The 27,500-nt window shown below is 40.4% G+C and overlaps 1 protein-coding gene across 2 annotated transcripts in view; it reads left to right on the top strand.

The window, feature by feature from the left end:
* The window catches only part of MEIS2 (Meis homeobox 2), a 208,339-nt gene that overhangs the window by 175,981 nt on the left and 4,858 nt on the right, over window positions 1-27,500 (top strand). For both annotated transcript variants that reach the window (XM_037502181.1, XM_037502179.2), the window contains exon 10: window positions 26,703-26,761. In XM_037502181.1, coding sequence (XP_037358078.1) covers window positions 26,703-26,761 — 59 coding nt within the window. The remainder of the gene's footprint in view (window positions 1-26,702; window positions 26,762-27,500) is intronic.

Genomic DNA, 27,500 nt, shown 5'->3' with positions numbered 1-27,500 from the left:
TTCTAAATAATTGAAGTTATACTATGTCCATTACAAATGTAAGAAAACTAAGGTTGCCAAAGAGACCTAAGGAATTTCATACAGAATATTGAGAGAAAGAAAACAAAGTTAGACTCTACTTCTCCAGACTTTTTGTTTCTTTCTGTTCTTTTTAAATTGGAAAACTCCCATAAAACTTGACATTGAAAAGAAGATTAAGAAGGGATCTCAGGAATTATAATATAGAATGAAAGGGAGTGGGGGAGTAGATAGTTTTTGAATCCATAATAAAATACTTCTTTACCCCACCAGCTTCTAGTTTATAGCCCTATCCAGTTTGGGGGACATTTTTGCATACGCTGTCTCATTTGATTCTCATATCAGCCCTGTGAAGTAAACAAGGTGTAAGTTTTTATTCCCTTTTTATAAGTGAGGAAATGCAGTCTCCTCAAACTTAGATGGCTTGTTCATTGCTGCAAAGTTCACAAGTGTGAGGTCAGCGCTCCATCTGCAATGTCTTACTCAACCCAACTCTCAGGCCCCTTTCTCTATGCTCTGTTATCACGTAGAAAGGGCTCAGTTTAATTCCTTGAGATAGGGCCTCCCTGCTGGTGCAAGAGGTTAAGCACTGCACTATGAAGCAATCTGCAACCTCTGCAGCAACAGTTCCATTCCCAGCCGGCCAGGGAGCAACCCACATGGCGCAGCAGAACTCTCCTGTCTCACCCGCTGCTCCTCTCAGCAGTGTATTTCAGTCAGTCTGCCTGTTCTGCTCCCCACTCTGTCGCTGGTGAATCCTCTCACCCCCCACATCTCTGGCCTGTACCCCAGCTCTTGTATGCATACATAAATAAATCTTTAAAAAAAATAGTAATTCCTTGAGATAATGGAGGCAAGTTTGTCAAAGGAAAATGATACTCCTCAGAAAAAATGTTATTGAAATGTACTCATTTCTATATCAGTTCACATCAGTGACCATAGGATCTTTTGGATATTCTGGGCCTCTCTTTCTTCAGTTCTGATCTTTGACAGAAGATTTCCCACAGCTAAGCCCTCACTCTCAAGGGCAAACTAAGACCATTTCTGATTCTTTGCTTTCTTTGGTGTCTGTGTAGAGTTGCTTTTCCCTCTTTTCCAATCAGCACTTGAGTCCTTGTTCCTTGTTGTTTTAGTGCTGACTCTAAATGTGCTTTGCTTGGCAGAACCACATCAAGTTTGTTTTTCTCGACAGGAATAGGAGGTCACTGGTATATTGGCCTGCATGCTGCTTTCAGTATGGAGTTATTGCTAAGTGGTGCTGAAATAGGGACTATCAGGACAGCACAAAAAGTGAGGGCCGACCCTGGGAGAACCAGTTCTTTCCTCTTCGGGTCAAGAGTAGAAAGACAAAGACAATGAGGCAAAAGCGTCTTTGAACCTCATAAGTTAAAGGAAGAGGCTAAGAGCCTTGTTTGTGTTTTTCTTTGAAAATGGCATGAAGATCAATTCCTTGAAATGATTCCAAACCACATAAAACAGAATCCAGTATCAGGAAGACTTGAGTCTAGGGTATACCTGCAAAACAAGCCAAGTGACTGTCTCGTGAACAGAATGTGTGTTTCCACTTCATGTTCTATCAGCACCAATCATTTCTCTCTTCGTTTTCCCTGCTTCTTCTTTTGCCCTGTGATCGATGCCATTCATGGGGCTTCATAGAGTTCTTCAAGTCAATCCTGCAGCTTTCACAGACACTGCAGGCCTTCTTTTCTTGGTGATACCTATCACCAGGGCAAACATCTCATTAAAATTTTATCAAAGGTGGCTTGCTAGCTTTATTCTACAGGGACTGCATCCTAGAGGATTTTATAACCCCTTTTTGATTAACAAATAGAAATTTTACTAAATTTATCTGACTCTTCAGGGTTAAAACTGAATAGGTTTTTTTTTTTTTCCTCCTCACCCTTTTGAAGTCTTTGAGGTATGCTGTTGCACACCTCAGAATCTTCTGTTATATTCCCAAATGTTGATTAACATTGAGCTTCTATCAGAGAATGTCACATTGGTCACTTCTGTTCCAGATGAAAATGTAGGCCAAGATCATATGCCTTCTGCAGTAATTTTTTTCATTTTCTTAAATTAAGGACTTGATTAACTTGTAATTTCTGAATGATTTTGCCCTCTGAATACATGTGTTTCTGAGAATGCACTCTTCAGAAACTAGATCAAGTCTGTTTTTCTACTTTCTTCACTTGGTGAAAATGAGGAATAAAAAATTATCGTCTGCCGTAAGTCAGCACAGAGGTCTTTTCCCCACATTTGGGAAGCATATTTAAACCTCATCCCACACATGTTCCAATGAAAGGCATTTTAGGAGACCTATTGTTAGTCAGCAGAATAGGACCTGTATCGCTCTTACCCTCTCCCTTCTGAGATTTTTGAGAATTAAAAGAAATGGTTACTGAAGATAAGAATAGGTTGCTAAGTGTTTCTTAGACTCTAATCTCCAGATCTCCTTCCTCTTTCTGTTTCTTATCCCACCATTAATGCTCATGCCGCAGCCACTAGATATTCCAACTTTCATTGTCCTTAATTTCCAGGAACAAAGAAGAGAATAAGTGTGTTATTGTTATATGCCTAAATATTTAGGTGAATAATCTGTGAGCTCTGGAATGGTCTACCTATTTCTGTGAATCCACGCCAGTGTAGAAAGACAGCTGTAACAGCCGAAAGACAAAACTTAATGGAATAGCTGAAAATTCAACTTGCCTCAGTATGTGTTTGTTTTTTTTCATTGACACTCTAATGGTGGTTGATTGTAGATAAAATAATGAGTAAGTGCAAGTTAATGATGCAAATTTTGAAGCTCTTCCTCTAGTGTTTAGATGATTGTAGAAATGAGTGCAATGATTGGGCCACTGTATGCATAACCCAGAAACTAATTCAAATTCTTTTGCAAATATTGGAAATTTCTGTAATTACCCTTTCAATATTGCTTTAAAGTATATTACAAACTTACAATATTTCAAATATGCTAAATATATGATGTTTAAAATAGGTGTCTGTGGTATATATCATCTCCATTCTGCGGGCAAAAAGTGAAGGGTCAAATAGCTCATAAATTGCAAACCAGGATTCAAATTCTTCTCCCAACTTCAATCCAGGACCATTTCTGCTCAGTGGATTATTTAGAAGTCATATTCTGTCTGTGTATTTGCTTACGTGGTTTCTTCTATCTCGTGTGTTCCACCTCCATCAATATTTCCAATTTCCACCTCTCAGAATCCTTCAAGTAAGAAGCAAAGCCCTCTGCTCACCCCTTCCTCTCACCCACCTGGCTGTGTGCAATCTCTTACGAGGCAAACTCACACGACCTCTCTCCTGCCACTGAGACATTCCATCTGATAGCACAGCCTTCTTCTTCCTGCTAAATTTTAGGTTTTCAAAACTGAGCCTACTTTATCTGTGTCTGCCTTGCAATGTCTAGAAAATTGTAAACATTGGAAATGGATTTTAGAATGACTTAAATATTTTTTTCTTGGAATTCTCAGGTAATGTTCTGATGTTTTTATAGTACAAATTGGCCTCACATTTCATCTTCAGGACATGAAATAGGTTACATCATTAAAAAAAAAAAAAAAAACAATGAATTGAAAGGAAACCTGTACTCCTGGGTTTATTGCAGCACTGCTTACAATAGCCAAGCTGTGGAAACAACCTAAATGCCCCAAAACAGATGAGTGGATCAAGAAGATGTGGTATAGATACACAATGGAATACTACTTAGCAATCGGAAAAGTTTACATTATTTATTCTCAATTTATAGTTGAAGAGATTAAGACATAGAAAGGTTAAAAACTTACCCAAAATCACACAATAAGAGATACAACTAGGGTTCTAACCAAAATGTTAAAAAGAAAAATAGCAAAAACCTTGCTTTTCCCATTAGTGGTATTATTTCTGTCATGACATAAAATTTTATAGATAGATAGATAGATAGATAGATAGATAGATGTCTCTTTTCTCCCACTTAATAGGGTACCCTTATGGCATGACATTATTCCCAAATCTAGTGCTCTTCTCACTTGGTGAATGTGGCCTCTATGCAGGTTTTTCCATGTTGTGCCTCCCCATAAGTTCCTCTGTGCATTGCCAGGGAGAAAGCAAACATTGAATAAATATTTTTTCAAAAGACCAAGCACTGTATCTTATAAATTTCTGCAAGCAATCAAAGACTATTAATGAAAAGAAAGGAGCTGAAGCAGGAGAATCAGGAAGCTGAAGGGATCCATCCTAGACGGTGTGGTGATGAGACAGGTGAGAAGAGACGGCTGTTCTGAAGCCTGTAGAGAAATTTAGTCATGTCTATGGCATGAGTGTCTCACCATTTCATTCATTTTCGTCACATGCTCTTTTGCTTCCTTCTTTCATTGACCCCCAAACTCTCGTGGGTTAATGTTCAGTTTTGGGAGGAGTTAGTGAACCTGGGTGACATTATATCTAGGTGTTTCTTTAGTATGTGGTTGAAGATAAAAATCTGTTGAGGATTTCCTTTGTGGGAAAATTTTAAAACCTGAATTTTTAAGACAGAGGCTGTGAATTTGAGGATCCTGATAGTCTATAAACAAAGATAATTCAAATTTCAAAAGCGTAGTTCTCACATAACTTTGCAGAACTGATGAATGAGAAAATTAGCTTGGACCTGTTGAATCAGGTTCAGAGTGAAGGCTTTTTAATGTATTTTTTTCCTCTGCCAGACCACATTCCCACACTTATCGCTCTAAATGTTAACGATTTTTAAAATGCTAACCGCTATAGAATTACATGCACTTTCTCTGTTTTTCTTTTACTCCTTCTTAGAACCTATTGGCTTATAAATCTCAACAAGTAAAAAGTCCTGGATTAGAACTCAAGTAGTTTCTAAATCTCCATTTTATGTGTTTGCATAAAAATTGGCTCCATTTTCCTGCTTGACTGGGAAATATCAGATAAATGGTCTGTTAGAACAAGCTTGCGATCAGGTTGTTATCAAGATGCTACCTGGTTCCCAGAAAATATTTCAGCTGCAGACCTTTTCTGAGAAGACAGGAAGAACAACCCCAAGTATTACTAATTTCCCAGCTTCTAGACATATGGGTGTCTGTGTGTTCCGACAGTTTCCCCAGATGACCCCCAAACTCTGTCCACCTGCTTCACCAGGCCTGCTCCTCTTCCCTTCTCTGGTTGAATAACACATCTTTCTCACACAGTAAGAGGCTTTCTACTCCCAACTCTGTCCCAGTTGCTTTTTCCATCCTACTTGCCATTCTACAACTTTCACCTACTTTTTATGGAAAAGAAGGGCTAGTCATAGGGCTGAATGCCAGGTTGACAGGTGCTAATGCCAAAGGTGGGGTGTCTCCAGTGGTGATGGAGAGAAAGTAACCATCTTTTGAATCAAAATTTGGTTTCTGCTTTTCTTCTAGCTCGGTTTCCATGTTACCATTTCCATAAATTTGCTAGGACAAATTTAAAGCACTGAAGATCAGGTGGCTTAAACAACAAAACTTCTTTTCTTTTCTTTTTTTTTTTTTAAGATTATTTGTTTATGCACACAAGAGCTGGGGTACAGGTCAGAGATGCAGGGGAGTGAGAAGATCCACCAGAGACAGAGTGGGGAACAGAACAGGCAGATTGACCGAAACACACTGCTGAGGGGAGCAGCAGGAGACAGGAGAGGTCTGCTGCACCATGTGGGTAGCTCCCTGGCCGGCCAGGAATCAAACTGGTGCTGCAGAGGCTGCAGGTTGCTCCATAGTGCAGTGCTTAACCCCTTGCACCACCAGGGAGGCCCCTAAAACTTATTTTCTGATAGTTCCAGAGCCGCCTGGTCCAAGATCAAAGTGTGGGCTGGTTTGGTTTCTCCTGGGTCCTCCTGCAGATGGCTGCCTTCCCTGTCTTCACACTTTGCTTGCGTGTGCTTGCAGCCCCAGGCCGCTTCTCACAAGGGCACCGGTTTTACTATATAAGGGTCCTACCTTCATGGCTTCATTCAAACCTACCAGTTAGGTTCTGAAGTACCGGGGAGATGAAAATTCAGCATATACATTGGGGTGTTACTGTTTCAACCTATAATTCATTTTCATTCTTGGTATAGACATCTTGGAAAGATAGGACGTTGTTCTCACACAGAACACATTCAGTCAGAAAGAACTGAATCTGAGTCCTGCCTTTGTGCCTTGCTAACAGTGTGGCCCAAGACACAGGTTGGGACCTCCCTGGTAGCCAAGGGGTTAAGTCTCAGCGCTATCACCACTACAGCCTGAGTTCGATCCCCCAGCCAGGAAGCTAACCTACATGGCGCAGCAGACCTCTCCTGTCTTGTCCACTGCTCCCCTCAGCAGTGTATTTCAGTCAGTCTGCCTGTTCTGTTCCCCACTCTGTCTCTGGTTGATCCTCTCACCTCCCTGCACCTCTGGCCTACACCCCAGATCTTCTACGCCAAAAAAAAAAAAAAACGGCATAGTATGGATTTTGATAACTCTCAATTTCCCAACCACAAAGTGGGCATGCTAGTATTATTGCCTACTTCATCAGGTTTTTTTGAGAATTAATAAGAAGATCCATGGGTGTATTTAATTTAGTGCCCAGATCAGTAAATATTAGCAACAATAATATTGATGAATAATAATAATATGAATAAAGGTGAATTATGAAGCCTTCCTAGAAAAGATTTTGATCTTAATCAAATTATGACATTAACTGACATCTGAAATTTTTCTCTGAAAACATAATTTGCTGTTTCTTCCCAAGTTGTCCCTTTCTCCAAGTCAGAATTGAAGGACTATGTATTTCAGAAGAGTGACTCTCCAATAGATTCACTATAGCCATCCATACCAGATCTGTGATACTATCTTCAAATGTCTTTTTTTAAATAAATTTTATTTTTATATCCCCCATACAATTGCAACACCCTTATTTTGACCCCAATCCCTCCCCTCCCCCCACACTCCCCAGAGAGTGTCTCTGGTTCATAGTTTTTTGTTGATTTTGATCTTCACTTTCTTAGAGTTATTCATCAAATGTCTTTTTATGGCCTCCATGAGCGTACTTATATTTAGAAACTTTGCTCTGATTTTGGGTCCACCACGGTCATCATCATCGATGCAGCACAGTCTATCCCTTAATTCAGTGAGCTCCACGTAGTGAAGAGATTAAATCCAATCCAAAGATTCATGGGCTGTTGGCTTCACTTAAATGAATCAGCGATTCACAGTTACGGATCAGCCTCCTAACATGACCATTCCTAAGTGGGAATGGGCCACCCCCTGCTGGCATCATTATCGGAGGGAGGAGGAGTGGGCGGGCACCGAACAGCTGATAGTTCTTCTCACTTCTGGAGGGGCCTGCAGATGACAGCGTACAGGTGGGCAAGGCAAGGCAAATGTGGCACCTCCTGGGGGTCCCCTCCATGCCGGAGATTTACTGAGCCTCAGCTGTCAAAGAACAATAAATTTTCCTTCAAAATATAAAACATAAATCAGTGTTTTCCAAACAATGAAAGGCAAGAAGCAACTAAATCCCCATAATAATGAACAGAATCCTGCTAATTAAATCAGCAAGGTAGAGCGCTTCCCTCCCAGCGCAGGGCCGTGCTGAACAGTAGAATACCTTGGAGACGGAGCTGAAATCCAAGCTTATTCTGGGTTGCAAGCCAGCATCCTGAGGGAACGTTTAGAAGAAAAAAATCCTTAAGCACAAGACAAGTAAACACAACTTTTTTTCTTAGAAGTTGTACTTGGATTATGTTTATCTGGGAAGGAAAGTTGCAGAACAAATTGTAAACCACTCTCAGCAGATTCGTGCCAATGCCTTATCAGATTTGCCACCAGTCAAGGGTAAGCTGAAGGCCGCGTCTCTCTGAGCTGAGGCATAAGAGCAAATATATGGGCTGCTTAGAGGAAGGAAGAGAGATGTCATTTCTTCTGACTTAAAAGAAGGTTATTTCAACCATAGTGTTTCCATTTCTTTGGCTCTTGAACATCCTGTATCAGATCGTTTACAACAGTAATTAAGTGTTTATTTCACACATCTTTCCTTTTATCCTGCAAAGCTATTGATATATATTTGTGGGTTGGTTTCTTTCTTTTTTTTTTTTCCTTAATGCTTAGTTAATTGGCTGATCTGCGCAAAGAGTCTGCTTCTGTGGTTGAGGAAAGTTGGAAAAAATAGAGGTTAATGTTTCTTTCAAATCTGTCATGAATGAAAATTGAGGGCCATGTGATATTACTGCCCTCAAGGCACTGAGAGCGACTTCTGTTTGTATCACAGGAGCCTCACAGGGATCAGGTATGAAGGCCACACCTTCTCAACCCCAGTCAGGTTTTGGTTTTACTCCCCAAACCAATTCATTGCCACTCATGTTCTTGTGACCTTTAAATCAGTTTTTACTGTCAGAGGGAGTGCTGTTCAAATAAACTGGAGTTCATTCATAGAATCTGAGACTTCCTTTCAAGATTGCCCATATTTGAAAAGACAGAAACAACCCAGTTCTCCTCTAGACCTCAATATTTGACTGACCTTTCACATAATGATTAATCACATCGTAGTTATTGCATCAGTATCTTTGAAAACTGTGTTACGTGTGTCATAGGATATACTTGCAGTCCATTGAAGTTTATTCAGATTTTTATTTACCTGCAGCAAGGATGTGTGTTTCATACTAGAGGCAAAAGAGTTTTCTTACCATCATCTGCATTCTCCTTGCACACTACCCTCTATCATTTGTTCCGTCCAGAACACAGGCGCACACTTAGAAAGGTCATTTTAGCACTGACAGTGGCTTGGGCTAATGAGGGGCCAGATCAGAGGGTGTAGCTTTTATATTGATAAATAGAATTGTGTCCATAACCTCTTAGCTCCCTTCATACCACCAAATGCTTTGATCTTGGAGGTGAGAGCAGCAGGAAGTGTTAGCATGTGACCAAGGAATACCCATGGACCCCAAACTGCTAAGAGGTTCACTCTCTAAAAGGCATCTGACTATCCATCACACAAAGGAAAAGGAAGCATACTCTGTGTGAAAGATCTCTTATAGAGTGAGTATGCATAGAGGAAGTCTAGAAGAAAGGAAATTAGTTTCCCATTAACACACTTCTGCCCCCAAATTACCCAGCCCCTCAAGGATAAATTCCCAGTCAGATAAGGTCGACCTGAAGCAGAGGCCTTAAAGCTTGCCAGGGGTCTAAGTTACCTTCTGGTGGAGAATCACAAGGAAGCATTCAGGCAGGTTCCAGAGAGTTGACAAAGAAGGAGAGATTCAGAATCCAAAGTGTACCAAATAATTGACCAAGAAGTGAGGGCAGTGGCTACCATTGTCTCTGTCACATACTAGGAGCAGGGCCTGGTGGTGCAAGGGGTTAAGACGCAACCTACGAGGCTCGCTGCAGCCACTGCAGCATGAGTTCAATCCCCAGCCAGGGAGCTACCCACATGGCGCAGCAGACCTCTCCTGTCTCACTGCTGCTCCCCTCAGAGTGTATGTTATGTTCTGCCTGTTATGTTCCCCACTCTGCCTCTGGTGAGTCCTCTCACCAACCCCCCAACTCTGGCCTGTACCCAGATCTTATATGCATAAATAAATAAATCTTTAAAAAAACAAATACTAGGGGCAGCCTCCCCATGTGTCTCTCACCCACAAATCTCCTCCAGGTCTCCTTCTCAGCAGTATCAAGGTGCAAGTTGGGCCACAGCAGCAAGAGAACAGGCCCTCCTGCCTTTTCCCCTATTTGCCAGTAGCTCTCCCTCTCGGGAAGTCTGGTCCATGCCATACTGGGACTTGGAATCCAAGGTGGCTGCATGTAAGTGGGCGCAGGAAAAAGGGTGCCTCAGTCACAGAGGTGTATCTGTAACAGAAGAAAGAAAGTAACAAACAAAATATGGCTCATTCCTGGCTCTCCTTGTCTAAGAAGAGTTTTTAATAGCATCAACTGACTGCAATACGATATTAGGCTCATTGGCCTGGCCCATAACAGGCTATGTATGGATCGTGATCTGATTTTCTTTCTGCGTGGTGTATTTTTTTCTTACCGATTTTTCACAGTCATATTTGTGTGCTTGAAAAATAAAAGCGCCTTAAATTTTTCTTTTAAAACTTGATTGAGTGTGTCAATCAAGAGAGATTTAAAGTTACAAGGCCTGTTTATGAGAAGTGAGTGTATGCAAATTAAATTCTGTGTGTGTACATGTAGGCATATTGCAAAATGTGACTTTGAGGTTTCTAAAATTATTTTTCTTTTTCTGTGTCTTTATAATCTTCCTTTTCAGGACTTTACAGAAATAGTTGCTTTAATATTTTGTTACTTGGAAATAGCTAGTAGGTGATATAAAAGTTGCATTTTACTGGCATCGTTAAAGATTATCTTTAGCCACAGACATGTGAGTGGCCATTATTTGATGTGGAATAAGCAGTCAGTATCTACCTTTCAAAGACTGGAAACTATGTTTAATGGATAATTTTAAATGAAATATGCAGCCCCAAAATGTACGTCTGGTCAAAATTTGCTTTTAATTTTTTAAATATAAGCTCCTCAATCACATCTATGGGTTACCTTGAAAAAATAACCTGGCTCACATTTATTGAACATTTACTCTGTACAGGCTACTGAGCTAGGTGCTTGGAACAAAATAAGTCAAAACCTGGTGGTAGCAATATATAGTTCCTTTCAAATGGATTCCAAGTTAAGATAATAAAAATAGCACTATAATTGTGCCTTGTATTTAAATAAACCATTTGTGTTGCTTTGTATGTCTTATGTAATATAACCATGAAGTAGCTTATTCTTTGTACATAAGTTTTTTAGATCACACCAAAGTCTGTTGTGAACAGTGGAAACAAGCACCATAAAAAACAGGCAAGTAGGGCCTCCTTGGTGGTGCAAGGGGTTAAGCACAGCACTGTGAAGCTATTCGCAGCCATTGCAGTGCCTGTTCTGCTCCCCACTCTGTCTCTGGTGAGTCCTCTCACTCCCTACACCTCTGGCCCACACCCCAGTTCTTATATGTATAAATAAATCAATATTAAAAATAAAACCAAACAAGCAAGTACCTCCACAGCCGCGGGGAACTGGGAGACCAACACGCCATTTTGTTTACATTGACTTCATTTTGAGCATTTTGACAGTTTAGCAAAAAAATGTTTTCAGAGTGGGGGTGAGAAGCAAGTTGTCTGATTGGGAATTTCAAAGACAAACTCGCAAAAGGCAAAAATAAAGTTTGCATTGCTGTATGTACTTGGATATGGCAGATTAGAAGCAAGGCAGGTATGCAGAGTTTGTTTAAGCCCTCACCCAGGTGGCAGTTTCCGAATGCTTTCCTGTCCTCTGGTCACAAGGCCCCTGAGACTTTCGAGGAACCTAAATCAGCTGCCTGGCCCTTCCCTTCTAGTGTTCCAAAAGGGAAGGAAAAGGTCCCTGCACCTTCTTGTCTCCTTCCTTTATTGTACGGTTTGCTTTGTTTGTTTGATTTTAAAACTGCCATTATGTGAAAGTGTTGCAAGTATAAATAATTGAGAAGATAACTCTGTAGGGAAACCACTTTTGCTGCCTTTGTGCAAAGGCAGCTCATTATGGCTCTGAGCTGCAGCATTCCATAAGAGCAATTATGCAACATCAGTATGTCATGGATATTAACCAAGGGGAGTAGATAAGAGACGGGAAAATAATTTTGTAACTTATTTAATTAAATTTATTTGGTTTTTCAAATAGTTCCTCTAGTGTATAATTTACCCAACCACTCCATGGTTGCTGTGGTCTTTTCAGGACTGTTATTCCGCGTTTGATTTTGGGCATTCCTCCTCAATTCTGTATAGACCTAACGTGCCTTTATATTGGGGTTTAATTTCCACCCAAGGAGAGGTTACCCATGAAAATGGAACCATAATTTGGTCATGAGGCAGTGATCCCCCCTAGGGCTTCTATAGCCAGTTAATATATGTTAATACAGCAAAGTGAACAAAAGGTTAAATAAGTGGGTCAGGCTGAGAACGAGGCCTGTACTGCTTACTTCTGCTTAAACGGAAGGAAAAGCCCATAATGGTGCTTACCTGACTTTCACCCCCATCATTTTAAGAATTGCTTTGCCAATCCTTCACGGCAAATAGTAATTTTAAGTGGACCAAAACAGAGCCCAGGGTGTTTGCACTCCATGGTAATGATAGAGTAGCTGTGCTCCCTGGAGTCAATAAGCCCCACAATTGAGTCATTTTTGCCTCCTGTGAGTGAATCACGGCGGTTAGCCTGAATGACAGGATTGCTTATGGAACCGAAGCCCTTCACCGTTCACCGGGCTGACCTCATCCCGGGACAGGGAGGTTCAGAGGGCAGGCAGGTGGTGTTTAACACAGTTACAAGTAAAAGCTGATTTTGTACTTGTGCACTCTGTAAACAAGAAAGGAGAATGAGCGTAGAGAGGCGGGGGCAGCACAGATGTACTTTAGCCAAAGCAGTTCTTCCTCTTTTCGTGTCTCTTTCCTCTTCTCATTTGTTGCCCTTAACCTCCCACACTCCTCCCACCTTGTCTGTGTCCCTACCCCTCAACGCGCACATCCAGCGCATGTAATAGACGCGTGAAGGTAGATGACCACGGCCCCATTGTGCTTCTGAATAATGAAAGAGGCAGAGGGCTCTGCAAAATAGTTAACTTACATTTAAGATCTGTCTTCGCTTTCTAGCAGTGCTTCTCTGGCAGAAATTATAAGCATGCATAGCAAAACTATCCACGGATAATTCTCTTTCCTATTTCACTGAGGGGGCAAACGGGACAATGGAGGAAAGTAGAAAGGCTCGAGGAGAACATCCCAGTCTTAAGTCCTCCCTGAATGATCACATTCATTACCTTTGAGACAGAAAAGTTCTATAGAACATTTTCAGCCAGTCCATGCCTGGGGTCAAAGGTCTGTGGAGTAGTCGTGTTGTATAACAATCTTGGGAGGTGGGGTTATGAGCAAGTAAGATTTGGTTCTCATTTGGAAATATGGAAGTAGAAATCCTATTTTCAAATTGATATTAATGGTTTAAGAATATAATTTTGGTTTAAATCCAGAAAGTTGATTTGATTTATTTTCAAATCCTGAAAACCTCCGTGCCCCTCAAAATCTTAATAATAAAAGCAAAAGGTAGGAATTACTCAAAGCTTTGATGTTAACTGCAGCAAAGAACGCATATTCACTTTGTTTAACTGAGCGTTACACCCTTATTCTGGAGAAACACCTACTGATACTAGTGTCCCTCTGAGCACATTTTGGGAAAAGCTTCCTTCAAAAAATATGAGAAAAATATTTTAAGGGAACATCTTATTTTTTTTAATAAAGATTTATTTATTCATGCATACAAGAACTGGGGGATGGGCCAGATGTGTGGGAGGGTGAGAGGGTTCACCAGAGACAGAGCGGGGAGCAGAATAGGCAGACTGACTGATACACTGCTGAGGAGAACAGCGGGCGAGACAGGAGAGGTCTGCCATGCCATGTGGGTGTCTCCCTGGCCAGCCGGGAATCGAACCCATGCTGCAGAGGCTGCGGACAGCTTCACAGCCCTGCGCTTAACCCGCTGCACCACTGGGGAGGCCTCAAGGGAACATCTTATTCTCCTGTTGTTTCTCCATTTCACAAATCTTCCTCTTCTACTACTTTTTACACACATGCACCTTCAATATACCTCATTGACCTCAGTTTTTCCACTACATCCAGCCTATTCTGTCCTCTCAAGATCATTGGAATCATGCCTGGATATAGTTAAAGCAGATATCCCTCAATCTAGAAAGGCCGATGCCCGCTTTCTGCCAATTCAACGTCTTCCCTTCTCCCCTGCTGCATGAAAGTGTCACCTGGCGTCTCTAATACTCAGATGGAGTCACACCTTCAAACAAACACATGTAGTGTATCTTTAGTTTTATCTAAATACAAAAACAGCTAGATTAGTGTCAGGAAGCAGTTGCTTCACATCTTAGCTCTGCCACATTCTAGGGTATATCATCTCCTTGGGGATCTAGTGAGGCTACTTGCAGAATGAGGACAGTAAAAGCCCTGGAGATTCTTCTGTGCTCAACTCTATGTCATTTCCGAGATCCATGACTACTTTCTCCATGTCATTCAGTTATTCATTTGCCATACATTTTACTGAGGTTGTACTTTACACTTCCATTGTCTTATGTGGCCCCTACTCCATAAGATTCTCTGGTGGGAAGTTAACAAGTAAATTGTGATCATGCTATTTAATAATTTTTGGGATGGATATATCAGCTAGATGCTACTGACCAAGGTTGTGTTTCTCACTCAGACTGTGGAACCAGGGACATTCCCTTAAAGAGATGCACTCTGATAGGGATTTTGAAGGGTGTATTGACCTCATGGACATGGGAGAAAGGTCATCACAGATTGAAGGACTAGTCTGTTCCTAGTTGATTAGCTTGTTAACTTTACACTTATTAATTGCCTTTTCTGTTTATTTGTAAATTACCTGCATCCAAAAATAAGAATCTGAGCTAGTTAAAACAATTTCTAAATTAAGTTGTTGTTTGATAGTTGATGATGGTACTTTACTGTGAAAAATGGAGATAATTCAATGTCATCATCTCACTTTCTAATAGCTAAGTTAAACCACTTTAGGAAATTGTGATAGAAGATGGGAGATCTGAAAATGCTCTAAAAATTCAAATTGCAATACAATGTGTTTGCTTCTTTGTCTGTTGAAGATTATAGCTTTGTGTGGGATGTCAGAATCAAAGGTTGATGTCTTTATTTCTCTGCAAATCGGGGGCAAAATCCACTAACTAACCCTCTAAAGCTAAAATTTTTAAGGACTAAAGCAGATGTGGCATAACTGCTGGTTTGCTAGGTCTCTTGTGGTTTATAAAGATATATTTTATGTCTTTTATGATTACGGGATGATGCTAAGTTTTTGTGGGTAATAATACCATCACATTGGAAAGACTGCACATAACATCTCTGGAGAAGATATAGAATGCTACCTGGCTGTCAAATCAAAGTAAAAGATGTTTAATTTGTTATTAAGAAAAGGCAGTCAGGATATTTTATTTGGAATTTGGTCTTTGATGTTTGAACCTCATAAATGTGAGAACATTAAGTCATATACTCATGAATAGATTTTTTTTTTGGCTTCTCCGCATAATGGGATATATTTTAATAATACTTTTAAAAGATTATTATTCAGTGTATAGCTGTTAGAACTGTAGTTTATTTAAAGTGACTTTAAAATTTCTTAGATCTTTGATTTTTCTTTTCCCATTGGCACCTGTGCCAGATGCCAATATAAACTGGTTAAATAGCATTTGTTTTAAACAGAAAAACTGCACTTTATATCCTTATTTATGATATTTGTTTGTTGGATCTTTTTCTTAATATTACTTGACTTGCTGTGTTTTAATCTCTCTTTTTTTTTTCTTCCATATTTTGGGTTGCTGCCACTCTAAAGCTTAACACCTAGGAGATTTCGCACTTATGATTCCCTTTAAGAGTGCTAAAATCTCAGCTTCTCAAACAAGAGACCAAGCTACAATTTAAAGAAAGCAGTGGTATTGATAAAGGGACCTAAGAATGTTGCTACCTTCCACATGTGTCTTCTGCCACATCCTTTCTTTAAAACCAGCAGGAGCATTGACAGGGGGATAAGAGCGGGTCCATCCAAACACTTCGGGCATGCCAATCTGGCCTTCTGAAGTCTCCCCTGCTGCTTTAGAAAAAGGAGCCCCACACACAAATGAAAGGGGCAGGGGTACATTCACATGCATAGCACCTTCCCTCCAAACACCAAGTGGCTTTGGATTGCTGGCACTGGGTGGTTGGCGTGAGTTGAAGAATAGAGAGACTTGAGAACCATTTGTTTCCACACCATTTTGGGTGAAGTGCTATATTTTTCACCTTAAAAGTCCATTTAAAAAGAAAAATATGGTTTGAAAGGAGGACACAATTTGGAAGCCATCACACTTAATGGAGACCCTTTTAAATGTAACACTTGGTTCTATCAATTCTCTTCTAAATTAGTTGTCACTGCCCAGAGAAAACCCACCCTGATTGTCTGATGCTATTGCTTAAAACCACACACATATATTTCCCTAGATCCAATTTTTAAAACTCTCTATTAAGTTCCGTGCCTAAATTTGATCTCGTTAAGTATCAGGTGGAACCCAACTTGTGTAATACAGGGTGATAGCTATGTCACCTCTAAACCTAGTCACAGAAATTATCTTAGGATTAAAAGGAAAGGCAAACTAGACCTAATAAAAATAAGGCCACGGTCACATAGATTGTTACTGGCCAATGCTGCGGCCAGCCATTAGCAGACACAGGACTTCGTGAAATCTGGAGGATATATGAAGAGGATGTAATTTTTGTAGGTAACCAGGCGGTGCATGACTCTTGTGTCTGCAGCTCTGGAATAGTCATACAGTTTTGAAGACATTTACTTTTGAAGTAAAGTCACTTTTTTCCAAATTTTCACTCTTCTTTTGTCCCTTGAGTGGCCTGCATACCTTTTCAGCCTGAAAGTTGAACTGTCAACTCAAAGGTTCTATTTGAAAAACTGAGTCTGCATGTCCTTACCACAGCACATAGGAATTCCTTCTCAAGTTCCAGTTTTCTCGACTGGAAACCATAATACTTCAAACGTAGATTCTCAGGTGAAACCTTTTAATGTTTTTAAAGTTGTATTTCTTCTTTGCCACCTAGGCATCATAATTCATCAGTTCTCCAAGGTGAATGTCTCACTTCTTTTTCATTTCTACCACCTTAATCTGAGGTTTTTTTTTTTTTTTTATTGTCCTCTTTTGTTTGGGTTAGACAATTGCTTTCTACCTCTTGACTTTTAATTTATCATCATTTCATCCCATACGTAGCTCTGGCAAGGGATCTTCCTCAAATGCCATGTTTTATTTTATCATTCCACTATCTTATTCATCGGGAATTTCAGGGATTCAACTTGTCACTAAAGCACTGCCACTGGAGTGGGGGGGATGGGACATGTTGATCGAAGGGTATAAATTTCCTGGTAGAAGATGACAGTGTTCTGGGGGTTTGATGCACAGCTTGATGAGCCTAGTCAACAGCACTGTATTACATACTTGAAAGTTTCTAAACAAGTAGGTTTAAAGAGACCTACACAAAGATCCCCATGAAAATCACCACAAAGAAATGGTCATGGAGGTGATATGAGGGAGGTGTTACTTAATGCTGCTGTGGTAAAATATAAGTGTATCAAATCAATATATTGCACACTTTAAACATACACAATGTTATATGTCAACTCTATATCCGTAAAGCTGGAGGACTTCCAGCAATTTGTCTGTTGACTGTACCCATGTTTTCCAGAGCAAAACCAGATGCTAGCATGGATTCCATTCCTCACACAAAATGGGTCCTGGGCCACTTGTTGTCTTGTGTGTGCTATTTCCTCACTTCCTCCTTTACAGTATTTTATGCTCTTTTGATCTGGTTCAACTTTTCTCTTGCAAGATTTCAATGATTAACCTCCATCTGACTTTTTAAATTGACCCCATCACACTTATTTACTGAGTGAGGATTGTGTTGATTTGCAGTTATTATCTATTATCAAATTGTGATTTTCAGTTTCATAATGTGGGTGTGAAGAGTGAAGAAAAGCATGAACTGCTTTTACATTTAAATATCGATATGGAGAGAGTCCTCTAGTTACATATCTATGTATCATATCCACTGTCGTATTTTACACGGCTTTGTCTTACACTTTATCACCAAACTTGTCTTTCGTTAAGCACAGAATGTGGAAGATTTATCACAGTGTGACACTTGTCCAGATTAATATGGCCTTTAAAAATGATTCATTCTAATTTTGGGGGACTAAAAATGGATAACAGGACTTACATAATGTCTACTCCTCTACAACCCACTTTTCTTTCTTGCTCCCCACCCCCTCCCCAACAGTCACTGAGATCCATGCAGAGAGAGCAGTTAACTGCTACAATTCTCTGAACACGGGGGAGATGCTTAGCAACTTTTGACTGAACAAAGGGGATCATGACATAAAGCAAGGAATAGGGCTGCAAAAAAATCTATTTCCTGTGGAAACTAAGAAATCAGGGAAGAGAACAAACACTAGAATATGGTGTGATCGAGAAGAAGCAAAGCTATTTAGCAACTATTCTTTTCTCCTTTTGTCTTTAGCATTCCCACTACCCACAGAATTCCTGTGTCTGACCTATGTGGTAATGTGTCCACATATCCTAACTCTTTCATTCATATATATATCTCTTTATCACTCTTCCTCCAACAACAGCACAGAAAACCTAAACAGGTGCTAGTCTCTGGTTGTGTAGTGTTTGGTATGTGTGTGTGTAGGTAGATAGATGATACAAGTATACATAAATATATATATATACAAGCACAAATAAATGTAATTGTATGTGTATATATGTATGTGTGTGTACATATGTGCACCCAAATGCATGTGCATACATACAAATGGCTGATGACTTCTCACAATCTATCTCAAGGCCCCCTTGTTTCGATGTTCTACTTGGTTGACAAGGTATCTCTGACCTGACGGATTTGTCTGTTGAGAAGAGGCTCATGTGTCTGAACCCAGTTTCAATCTTAGCAAAAGAGTGCATGTGGTTGATGTAGATTTTGTTGTTGATTTTTCCCTTATATATATTACTCAGGAAAGCCTATGGCAGTATAAATCAGTGGTAATGAGATCGACATGATGACATCTTTGATATGGCATTTGCTAAAGCCTTTTTGGATATTTAATTCAGCTTTTAATGATTGATATATAGACAGTAGAGAAACATTTTTGATGGATCTGTTTGCTCACGGACTTTTTTTTAATCTAATCTTTTTTTTTTCCCCTTTGATTTAAAGAATGTAATGTCATTGGAGAGGAAACAGTTCAAATGTGGTCATCAGAGGTTGATGTCACCAAAAATAGAAACTCACTTAGGGTAAAATTTCTGTCAGGAAAAATGGAGCATTCTTTGTGAACTCAGGAACGTGGTTCATGTGAGCTTGCTTGTAGATGGTTGCTACAATAAGGCTTCTTTCATACAGGTGTGTTTATGCCCCAGGCTTGCTGGCCACAGTCCATTCCATTTACAGAAGCTGAATTAAACAATAACTACCGCATTGCAAAAAATGGTGGGCGGGGGGGAGGGCGGGGGGAAGGTGAGCGTCAAAGCAGATGCCTGAGAGCTTTGTTAGGGCCAAGAAAAACCCTGTTGCAGTTGTCAGAGCTTGTTGATGTTGCTGGGAACGGCACTTTTTTTTTTCTCCTGGATTTTGTGGTTCTGCCTTAGGAAAGAAAGTAAAATAGAACGGAAGAACAAAGTCCTACTCTATAAATCAGCAGCTGCTCCTTGCCAGATCAAAGGAGTGACATTTTTGCTCCTGGACTACTTGTCCACTTGAGGGCTTGACAGGCAGCTAACAGCTGGCCTGCTAGACTGTATGGCAGAACCGGCCTACAACGTCTTCCGAGCAGATGACAAGCTAATCAGAGAGATGTCCACAGCACAGGGCATGTGAGTGCACCTTGATCTCCGCAAACATATCCAGTACATAAATGCTAAACTGCTTGGTGCATTTTTGGCAAGTTAATACTTAAGTGGTTTCCACTGAGAAGTAGGATAGAGAATTAAAACTTCAATCAAAGGTGATCATGAAAGCTAAAAGGAGACTAGATTTGTTGGGATCTTCTCCTCTTAGAGTGAATTAGTAAATGGCCAGGAACGTGATGAGAGTTGGCTGAAATGTATGTAACTGATTGTCAAGTGACTTGTGGATTTTCCCGAGTCCAGAGAGGCTGCAGTGTTCAGGTAAGTGAACAGATAATAGGTAACTGGCAATTTTGAAAATGATTGCTCGGGACTTGAATGCTGCCAGAGCTGAGAAAAGTTGTCGCGTGTCTTCTGTGTCTGCAAAGAGTTGTTTTTAGAAGCACTATGAGGTGTGTAGGTATATATACAGACCTGGAATTTTAATGTCAGTAGTAAAACTTTCAAAGTAATTCAGTTTCTAGTTGATTTCCATCTCTAATAAATCATGGACAGGATGAGATAATATACTACAACTTATGTCTATTGACTTAGCATTTTATCTTTAAGAGGATAGATCCTAGATATGAATAGCTAAGGAAGTTCACATGTTTTCTCCTCCCTGGCTCTCAAGTTGCTTTGAAAGATCATTTTTGTAGTGCATGATAAATAGCCACATAAGAATAATCTGGTGGCATTCTGTTAAGATTAACAGTGCTTTAAAATCATAACCTGCTGGGATGTTTGTTGCTCAGTATTATAAAAGATATAAAAGATAATTCCCTACTTGAGAAGAAATTTCTCCAATACTTTTTTTAGGAAGTCTCTATTATTGGCCATATAAGCCTCCATCAAATAAGATGCCAAATTCTCCAGGTCACCATTAAAGTATTGTTAATTATGAAAATAATGCAACTTTTTATTAAAAAACTCAAACAGTACAATCTTCTTCCTATCCACCCAGTCTCCCTAGCCATCCAATTGAAAAAGAGATGTCAGTTCCCACAAAAACATTTTACTGGCCCAACTTTTCTTTGAGGAGGTACAGATGGAGGAACATGAATTAAAATTTCATGATTTGTTACTCAAAGCAAGTGGTTAAAAGGCTGTTTAGATCCCAGATAACTAAAGAGAAAGCGTGTAATTTTTCACAGCTAAGGTTCACAATTAAATCTTGATCTTTGCAAGTTTCTATACTTAGAGAAATAGAGCATCTATTTGGTATGTGATCTGGAGCAAGACCTCCCAAACTTAAATGTGCACACATCACCTGGAGAGCTTTTAAAACACTGATTCAGATTCAGTAGTGCCAGGGAGGGAACTGCAGTATTTCTGCAATTCTGACAAACTCAAGGTGATGTTGATGTGGCTGGTCCATGGAACGCACTCTGAGTTGGAAGTATCTGGAGAACCATTTAGATAGTGAGATTCCAAAATAGCTCGCCTTGTTCTCCAATCCCCCCACAGATGCCTGCACCAGTGTCTAAAACCTCAACCATGACAGTTTACAATGGGCTAGCTGTGATCTCTAAAAAGACCCGAACACATGGACACATGCTACCTGTTGGGATACAGTGGATTTCTGTAGTAGTCACCCACCTCGTCTTGATTATTACCCGTGAACAAACAGAGCTCTTTAGGAGGGGATATTGGATAGGTGCATTTAAGTGTAAGCTAGCATGGAATGAACCTGGACCTGTGCCAAGGGTTGTAGACACAATACCTCCCCAAATCCTCAAAACAACCTGGGCCCAAGTATTACTCTGGTTGACAGGTAAGAAATAAACTGAGGCTTGGCAGGTAATATAATTGCCAGAGGTCATAAAGCAAGTCGTGCAGAGATTACGAGTCCATGGTCTTTGTCACTTTGCTGTGGAGAAATCTGGAAAATGGAACAATAATTGAGAAAGGTTTACCCAAAGTAGGCATTTAGGAAAGAACCTGTGAGAGCCCTCATAAGCGCAGGGAAATGCTAGAGAGAAGAATATTGAAAGAACACAGTAAAAGGGTGCCAAAAATAAGCATCCTCCACACGATCATTTTACCCGGGGTGTTTCATGACAGTGTGAAGATCCCATTCCTTCCGGCATATTCATAAAGCTACAAAATGTTTGTGATTCCAGGCTAATACCATGTTTCCTTATTGTACATGGATGAGTTCATGTGTTTCTAGAGTTGTAGACAAATCTACTATCTATCCAATTTAAATTAAGCAGGAGCTTAGGGAAATTAGTTATGAACTGTGAATGTGTCTGTAAGTAGGCCCCGCGTCTCGTTCATTTACCTTTCCTGGCACATGGTTGTCTGTGAGAAAAGACCCATTGTCTGACCACCAGTGAAAAACTTATGTTTGTGACATGACTCAATCATTCCTGAGGACATGTTTGAAGGCACTAGACCTGCTTAATTCACTGATTTAACCATTTTAATGCATCTTCTTGAGAAAATCCCACTCGTTAGGACTAACCAGTGCAGAGAAAAGACTTGCTTTTTTTTGTGAATGGAGGAAAAAAAACGAAGAAACTGCCTTGCCAAAGTTGAGGTTTCATTGTTTCTAAAACACCACCGAGTAGCAAACTTTGTGAATAAAATGCCCTCACGGATGGGTCCCCGGGGCAGGGGAAAGTGGAGAAGCAGAGGTTTTTCACTCTTTTGCAGAACCCCAGTCACCCAGTTGCCTACGACAACTCTTCTAAATGGATCTGATCCCTCTTCAGCAGATCAGCCTCCTTCCTTACCAATCCACATAAAAGCTTCAATTCCGAGGATTCTTGATTCTTCGTGTTCAGGGCTGGCGGCTGTCCAGGTGACTCCAAGGAGGCCTGCACTTTCTAACAAAAGGAATGCCGCCCAATGGAGTGGGTTACCAGGTGTAGCATGTAGTTAGTGAACCAGAACGAAGGGATTTATCAGCCATTTACAAAGAGGGGAGGTTCAGGGAAGAAAGAAAGGGAAAGAAATCAACTAACAATCAGGAATGACACCTAAGCCTACTTCTATCAATCTGAAATATGCTTTAGAGTAAAAAGCCTTTAAAGGAAAGATCACGATGGTCAGATTTCAGCTGCAGAGAAGTATGCAAAACTGAAACATCTGGGGGGAAGGTTGAGGTAGGGACCCAGGAGGTCTCCAGGGGACACCTTTCCTGCTAGACAGCAAGATGAGATCACAGTGATATTTTGCTATCTTGGACTCATTCTTTTTTAATATGTTCTTTCTTATCTCCAAGTTGACTCAGAAAGGCCTCCTGAATCTTGGAAAGTCAGGTTATTAGCTTAGGTTATTTTAGGTTATTTTATAATTAGGTTATTTTAAAATGAAGTTTCAGTATATAGTTGTTAGGGATCACACATACTAATACATTTTTCTATTTTAGTAAAATTTAGTGAGAAAGTAGATAGTCTTAGTAGATACTCTCCAGAGCTCTTATGTGAGCTTGGATACTAACTTTGTGTTCAATACGAATCAATGGAAATAGTGCACTTTAGGGTACTCATTCCCTGAGGAGTCACTAATGGAATTATCTCTAACCCTTAAAAAAAAAGTCACAATGAGGCTAATGAAATTTTTTTCTAAGTGAAAGCTGGAATAAGGCACTAGCCTTACTAGCACATTTTATTTATGGCCTTTATCATACATGGCACATTTTACACACAAGTTGTAGAAACCTCAGAATGTTTTTTAAGAGCTATTTAATATCTAAGAAGAAGACTTTGTAATTCTAAGTTAAAGTGTTTGTACCAATAGAAAAGTATATTATATGTCCTAAACTTCAAAATCATTCTGGGATGACATTAAAACTTAGAGAATTTTTTAATATCAGATACAGATGAAAAACCTAACAGTCTTTGGATTGGAAATAACTCGTGGGGGTTTTCATTAAAGTTGGGTGCAGCTTGCTGCATTTTGGTTAGTTGGATGTCTTCAGCAATTTTTCAAATGTTTTGGGTTTGGCAAAGTCCAAAATGTTTTTGCCAAGACCCTCTTTTCCCCTTATTTTTTAAACCCGTGTGAAATTCAAGGATAACTTAATCCATATGTGTCTGATTCATTTACACTTAACTCATCAAAATGTTGTTTTGTAAGACCCATTTAATATCCAAGAAACCTTTTGAGCCATTTTTAAGAAAAGTCTTTTGTCTTTGAACCAGTGAGTTGCATTTTTCCATATGAATGGGACTTGGCCCCTGAAGGATAGATCAGTTGATTTTCAACTGACAACTGACGCTCTTCAAATTTGAAGTAAAATGAAAACTTTATATTCATTTACTGCTTGAGCACCAAATAAGGTCATTTGAAAATAAAGATCAGAGGAAGGTGAGAAAAATTTCATGTCATGTAATTTGGGGGGAAAGACCACATGGAAATTTCATCTTAGTAATGTCAAAGACATAAAAATTACTTCTAGTTTGATTTTTTTTTTTAATCTACAATGAGATGGTTGCATTTTACTTGCATCTGCGTGTTTTCCAAGAGTAGATGGTAGACTATCAGCACGTTGTTTAATGTTAGGGTGTCCTTATAGTCAACCCCTTAATTGTTCATTTGAATAATACCATCTACATGTTTCTCAGCTATCCCTAGATGGGCGGGGGGCTTGACAATTGGCAGGAGTCGTATGTTAAGAGATTTTGGAGAAATTGGGGCCCATATGTTTTTAAAATTCTGTGTGATTTGAAAGAATGTGGTAGAATTACGAATCTGGCTAGTCACAGCGCTGGGGATCAAAAACATTGTTTGGGAACAAAAATTCAGAAAGGCTACATGGATCCCAAGTGAGAAAAGCAAAATCTCTGTGACCCTTTGTAAGAGGATCTAGTGGAAACCTTTAGCGGCTTCTCTGTATGTTTGTTCAGCAGAACTTTCTTAGGCTCTGGCCTTAACTGCTGGTCAACACCCAGTCCACACCATGGTAACTAGTTGCAAATGTAACGCTGGAGTGGCATTTCCAAGTTCAGCGCTTCTCGGCAGACCTGCTAGCATACAGAATGCTTTTTTAATGTTCTGCATTGTTGTGTGTTCCCCATTGAACCACCTTTGAGCGGACCCCGTTTCTTGCTAATGTAAACATTCTGACGAGTATCCAAAGAAATGACCTTTGAATGAACCTCTAACCTTCCCCGTAATTATTTGTTTGAAGACAGTGTGGAGTTCTCCTGCTGAGAACTAAGAACCATGATGCCTTGCAGCCCTGTGAGTAAGGGAGTGTTTGGGGGAACTGGAGAGAAAGACATAAATAAGGGAACAACCTCCAGATGTAAATAATAAAAGAGTAAAAGGGTGAAATTAAAAAGGGAAAAAATAGCAATTCGTTTTACCTAAAGAGTTGGCCTATAGGAAAAAACAAAGGCGGGATTAGTAGCACATAAACCGAGGTGAAACCCCTGCCATGTGTGTCCTCCATTAGAAACTTCAAGGAGGAGAGAGAAGGTTTCTCGGCTCTCGCAAACATCTCCACTGGTCTTAACCTGAGCTGATTTTAAAAAGAGATCCTGGGGGTGGGAATTGCAGGTCAGGCCTCCTTGGTCCAGGAAAAAGCAGTTGGGAAAAAGTAACTACTTAAGTCCCTTTTCTGATGTGAGGGAGTATTCTGGATGATTCTGGAATCTGGTCAGATACTCAGCAACACTTAAGGAGACAGGTGGGAATAAATCCGAAGTTTCCACTCTTCAGCTTTCGCCTTTATTTAGCAACCTGTCACTTTCTTCTCCAACGCTGGGGGTAGGGGAGGTGGGGAGGGTAACATTTTTGACAACTGACCTACCTATACTTTGTTAAGTAATAAAGAACTTCATTGTCTTGCAAACACACCATATGCAAAAGACTCCTTTGGTTTTCTTGTGACTGTTATTCTTCAGCCTAATTGTACTCCCACTCCCGGAGCGCTCACAGGAGGCCTGGGTGTGGGCTGCTGTCCTCCGAAGGGACTTCAACTCCCAGAGGAACGCAGGACTGCCAATACACACTAGAATTGTTCTGGCTAATTTCAAAGAATGAGTTTTCAGTTCCTGCCTGTGGCCCCATGTGGACTCATTAATCATCAGGTCCCCTTGCACTTAAGATTTGAAACTGGGAATATTGGGAAATGTTAAAAATGCTTTATATGAGTTAGGAAAATCTGAACGCGTCATCTTCCCTCCTTTTATGCCCCCCTCCACCAGTCCCCCGGTGACCAGCCAGTGAATCCTGTGAATCAGCCCAGAAGCGTGGGGCACGCATATCATTAAATGAGCAGGAACAAGGGTAACTCGTAAATGGTAGAAAATTGTTTTGTTTTTATTAAATTTGGAGAAATAAAGGAGATTTCTTATCATCTTACTCTGTTTGTACATGAATATTTGATGGGCATTATTAAACATTTAAGTAACATGAAGTAGGCACTTATTTTTGGATTTCCAACAAAATTAGATCCAGGCTCCTAGACGAAATAACTGCTTCTCCTTTACATTCCTGTGATTCAGCCACCACCTGATTCGAGAACGTTTTTTTGGACTCTAATATCAACCATGTGTACCTGAGGCTCTGTCTTTCTAGTGGGTTGAAAGGTGGCTGGGTTTATGGTTGGCAGTTACCTTATCCCTGCCCTGGGTGTCCCAGCTTAGGCTGGAAAGGCCGCCCCCAGCTGGCACTGACCTCTAAATGACCCCTAACTTTACAGGCTTAAACTGCAGGAGTTGCCGAAGAGCAGAAGTCTTTCTGGCCAGCACTTATTACTGCTGTGTTGGTGATAAAACTTCAGACAGCCTAATTGATGGCTTTGCTGACCTAACAATACCTTGTGAAAGCACAGTGCCAGAGCCTGGTCTCCATTTATGACCAGCTGCAAGGGGAAGCCGGTTCCTGATGATGCTGGGGAGTTTGGGAGAAGGGGGAAAATCTCCCAGCCTGTGAACTTTAACCAGAGTCTGACTTATTCAAGAAGCAGAAGCCGAGTGGCAGATGAATAGAAGCGTTCGCAGGGAAGACTGTCTTCCTTCCTTCCCTGAGCTGCTTTTCAGTAGCGAGTGGGCTTGGAGTTGGCTATGAGATGATCTGGTCAACTGTTTTTGAACGCTGAGAGAGAACATTGTTTTTGAATGAAAAAGATCGTTTTCAGTAGATGTTCGGCTCTGTTGTATTTGCCACCGAGTTGGCGCAAAGATGTTCAGAAAACACTGGGATGACGGGCCTTCTCTGTTCTGTTTCAGGTTTATTAATGCCAGAAGAAGAATAGTACAGCCTATGATTGACCAGTCAAATCGAGCAGGCAAGTTCCAACTCGTATCTATACTCACGTCCCGCAGGCCCACATCCATGTCAAGCTATATACTTCAGCAGTTTCATTACCTGGTGAACCAATAATTCCATCAGGCATCCCAAGATGGCTTCAGAATTCCACTCTAGGAAGCAACTTCGCTAATTGATGCTAATTGTAGATTACCCACCCTGACTCTACTGAAACTGCTTTTTATTTTCCTTCTGAATTGGAAATTGGGCACAAGTATTAGTGCCACAAGCAGTTAGTGTGACTGTGAGCTCTGGAGCGACTCATTGCTTGTCTGCGTCCAATCACTAGCACACTTGGTTCTCTTGTTACCCATAATCCCTTGGAGCACGGCCTGCGTTCACTCCTGGAGCATCCCAGGTTGTACTCATTCTATCTACTCATTTGCTTTGACTCGTCATAATATTCTATTAAAGACTGACGTGCTGCATTGCCAGCATCACCTTTTTATTAAAAGATCATTCCCTTTGCTTAAAATGCTTCCCATCCACCCCACCAAGGTGCGTGTGGGTTTTGCTTACATCTCCTGGTTTCTCGAAGGCAGTTGCTTTACCGTACTGTCAGAACCCTACTGTACACTCCTCATCATCCCACTTGGAAATGGGAATCTCCTCAGTTCACTGAAAAGTCGTGGTGTCCTGCTAGAGGTTTCTGGGAGAAAACTATTTTCTATGTGGTGACGAATGTTGTCACGAACTAGGGTGTCCAACTTGATGGAGAT

This window comes from Talpa occidentalis, unplaced genomic scaffold, assembly GCF_014898055.3.
Source record: "Talpa occidentalis isolate TD23 unplaced genomic scaffold, MPIMG_talOcc4v2.1 talOcc4.11, whole genome shotgun sequence".
NCBI classification, from domain to species: domain Eukaryota; kingdom Metazoa; phylum Chordata; class Mammalia; order Eulipotyphla; family Talpidae; genus Talpa; species Talpa occidentalis.
The sequence above is the reverse complement of the archived record's forward strand: the minus strand, read 5'-3'. Positions and strand labels throughout refer to the sequence as shown.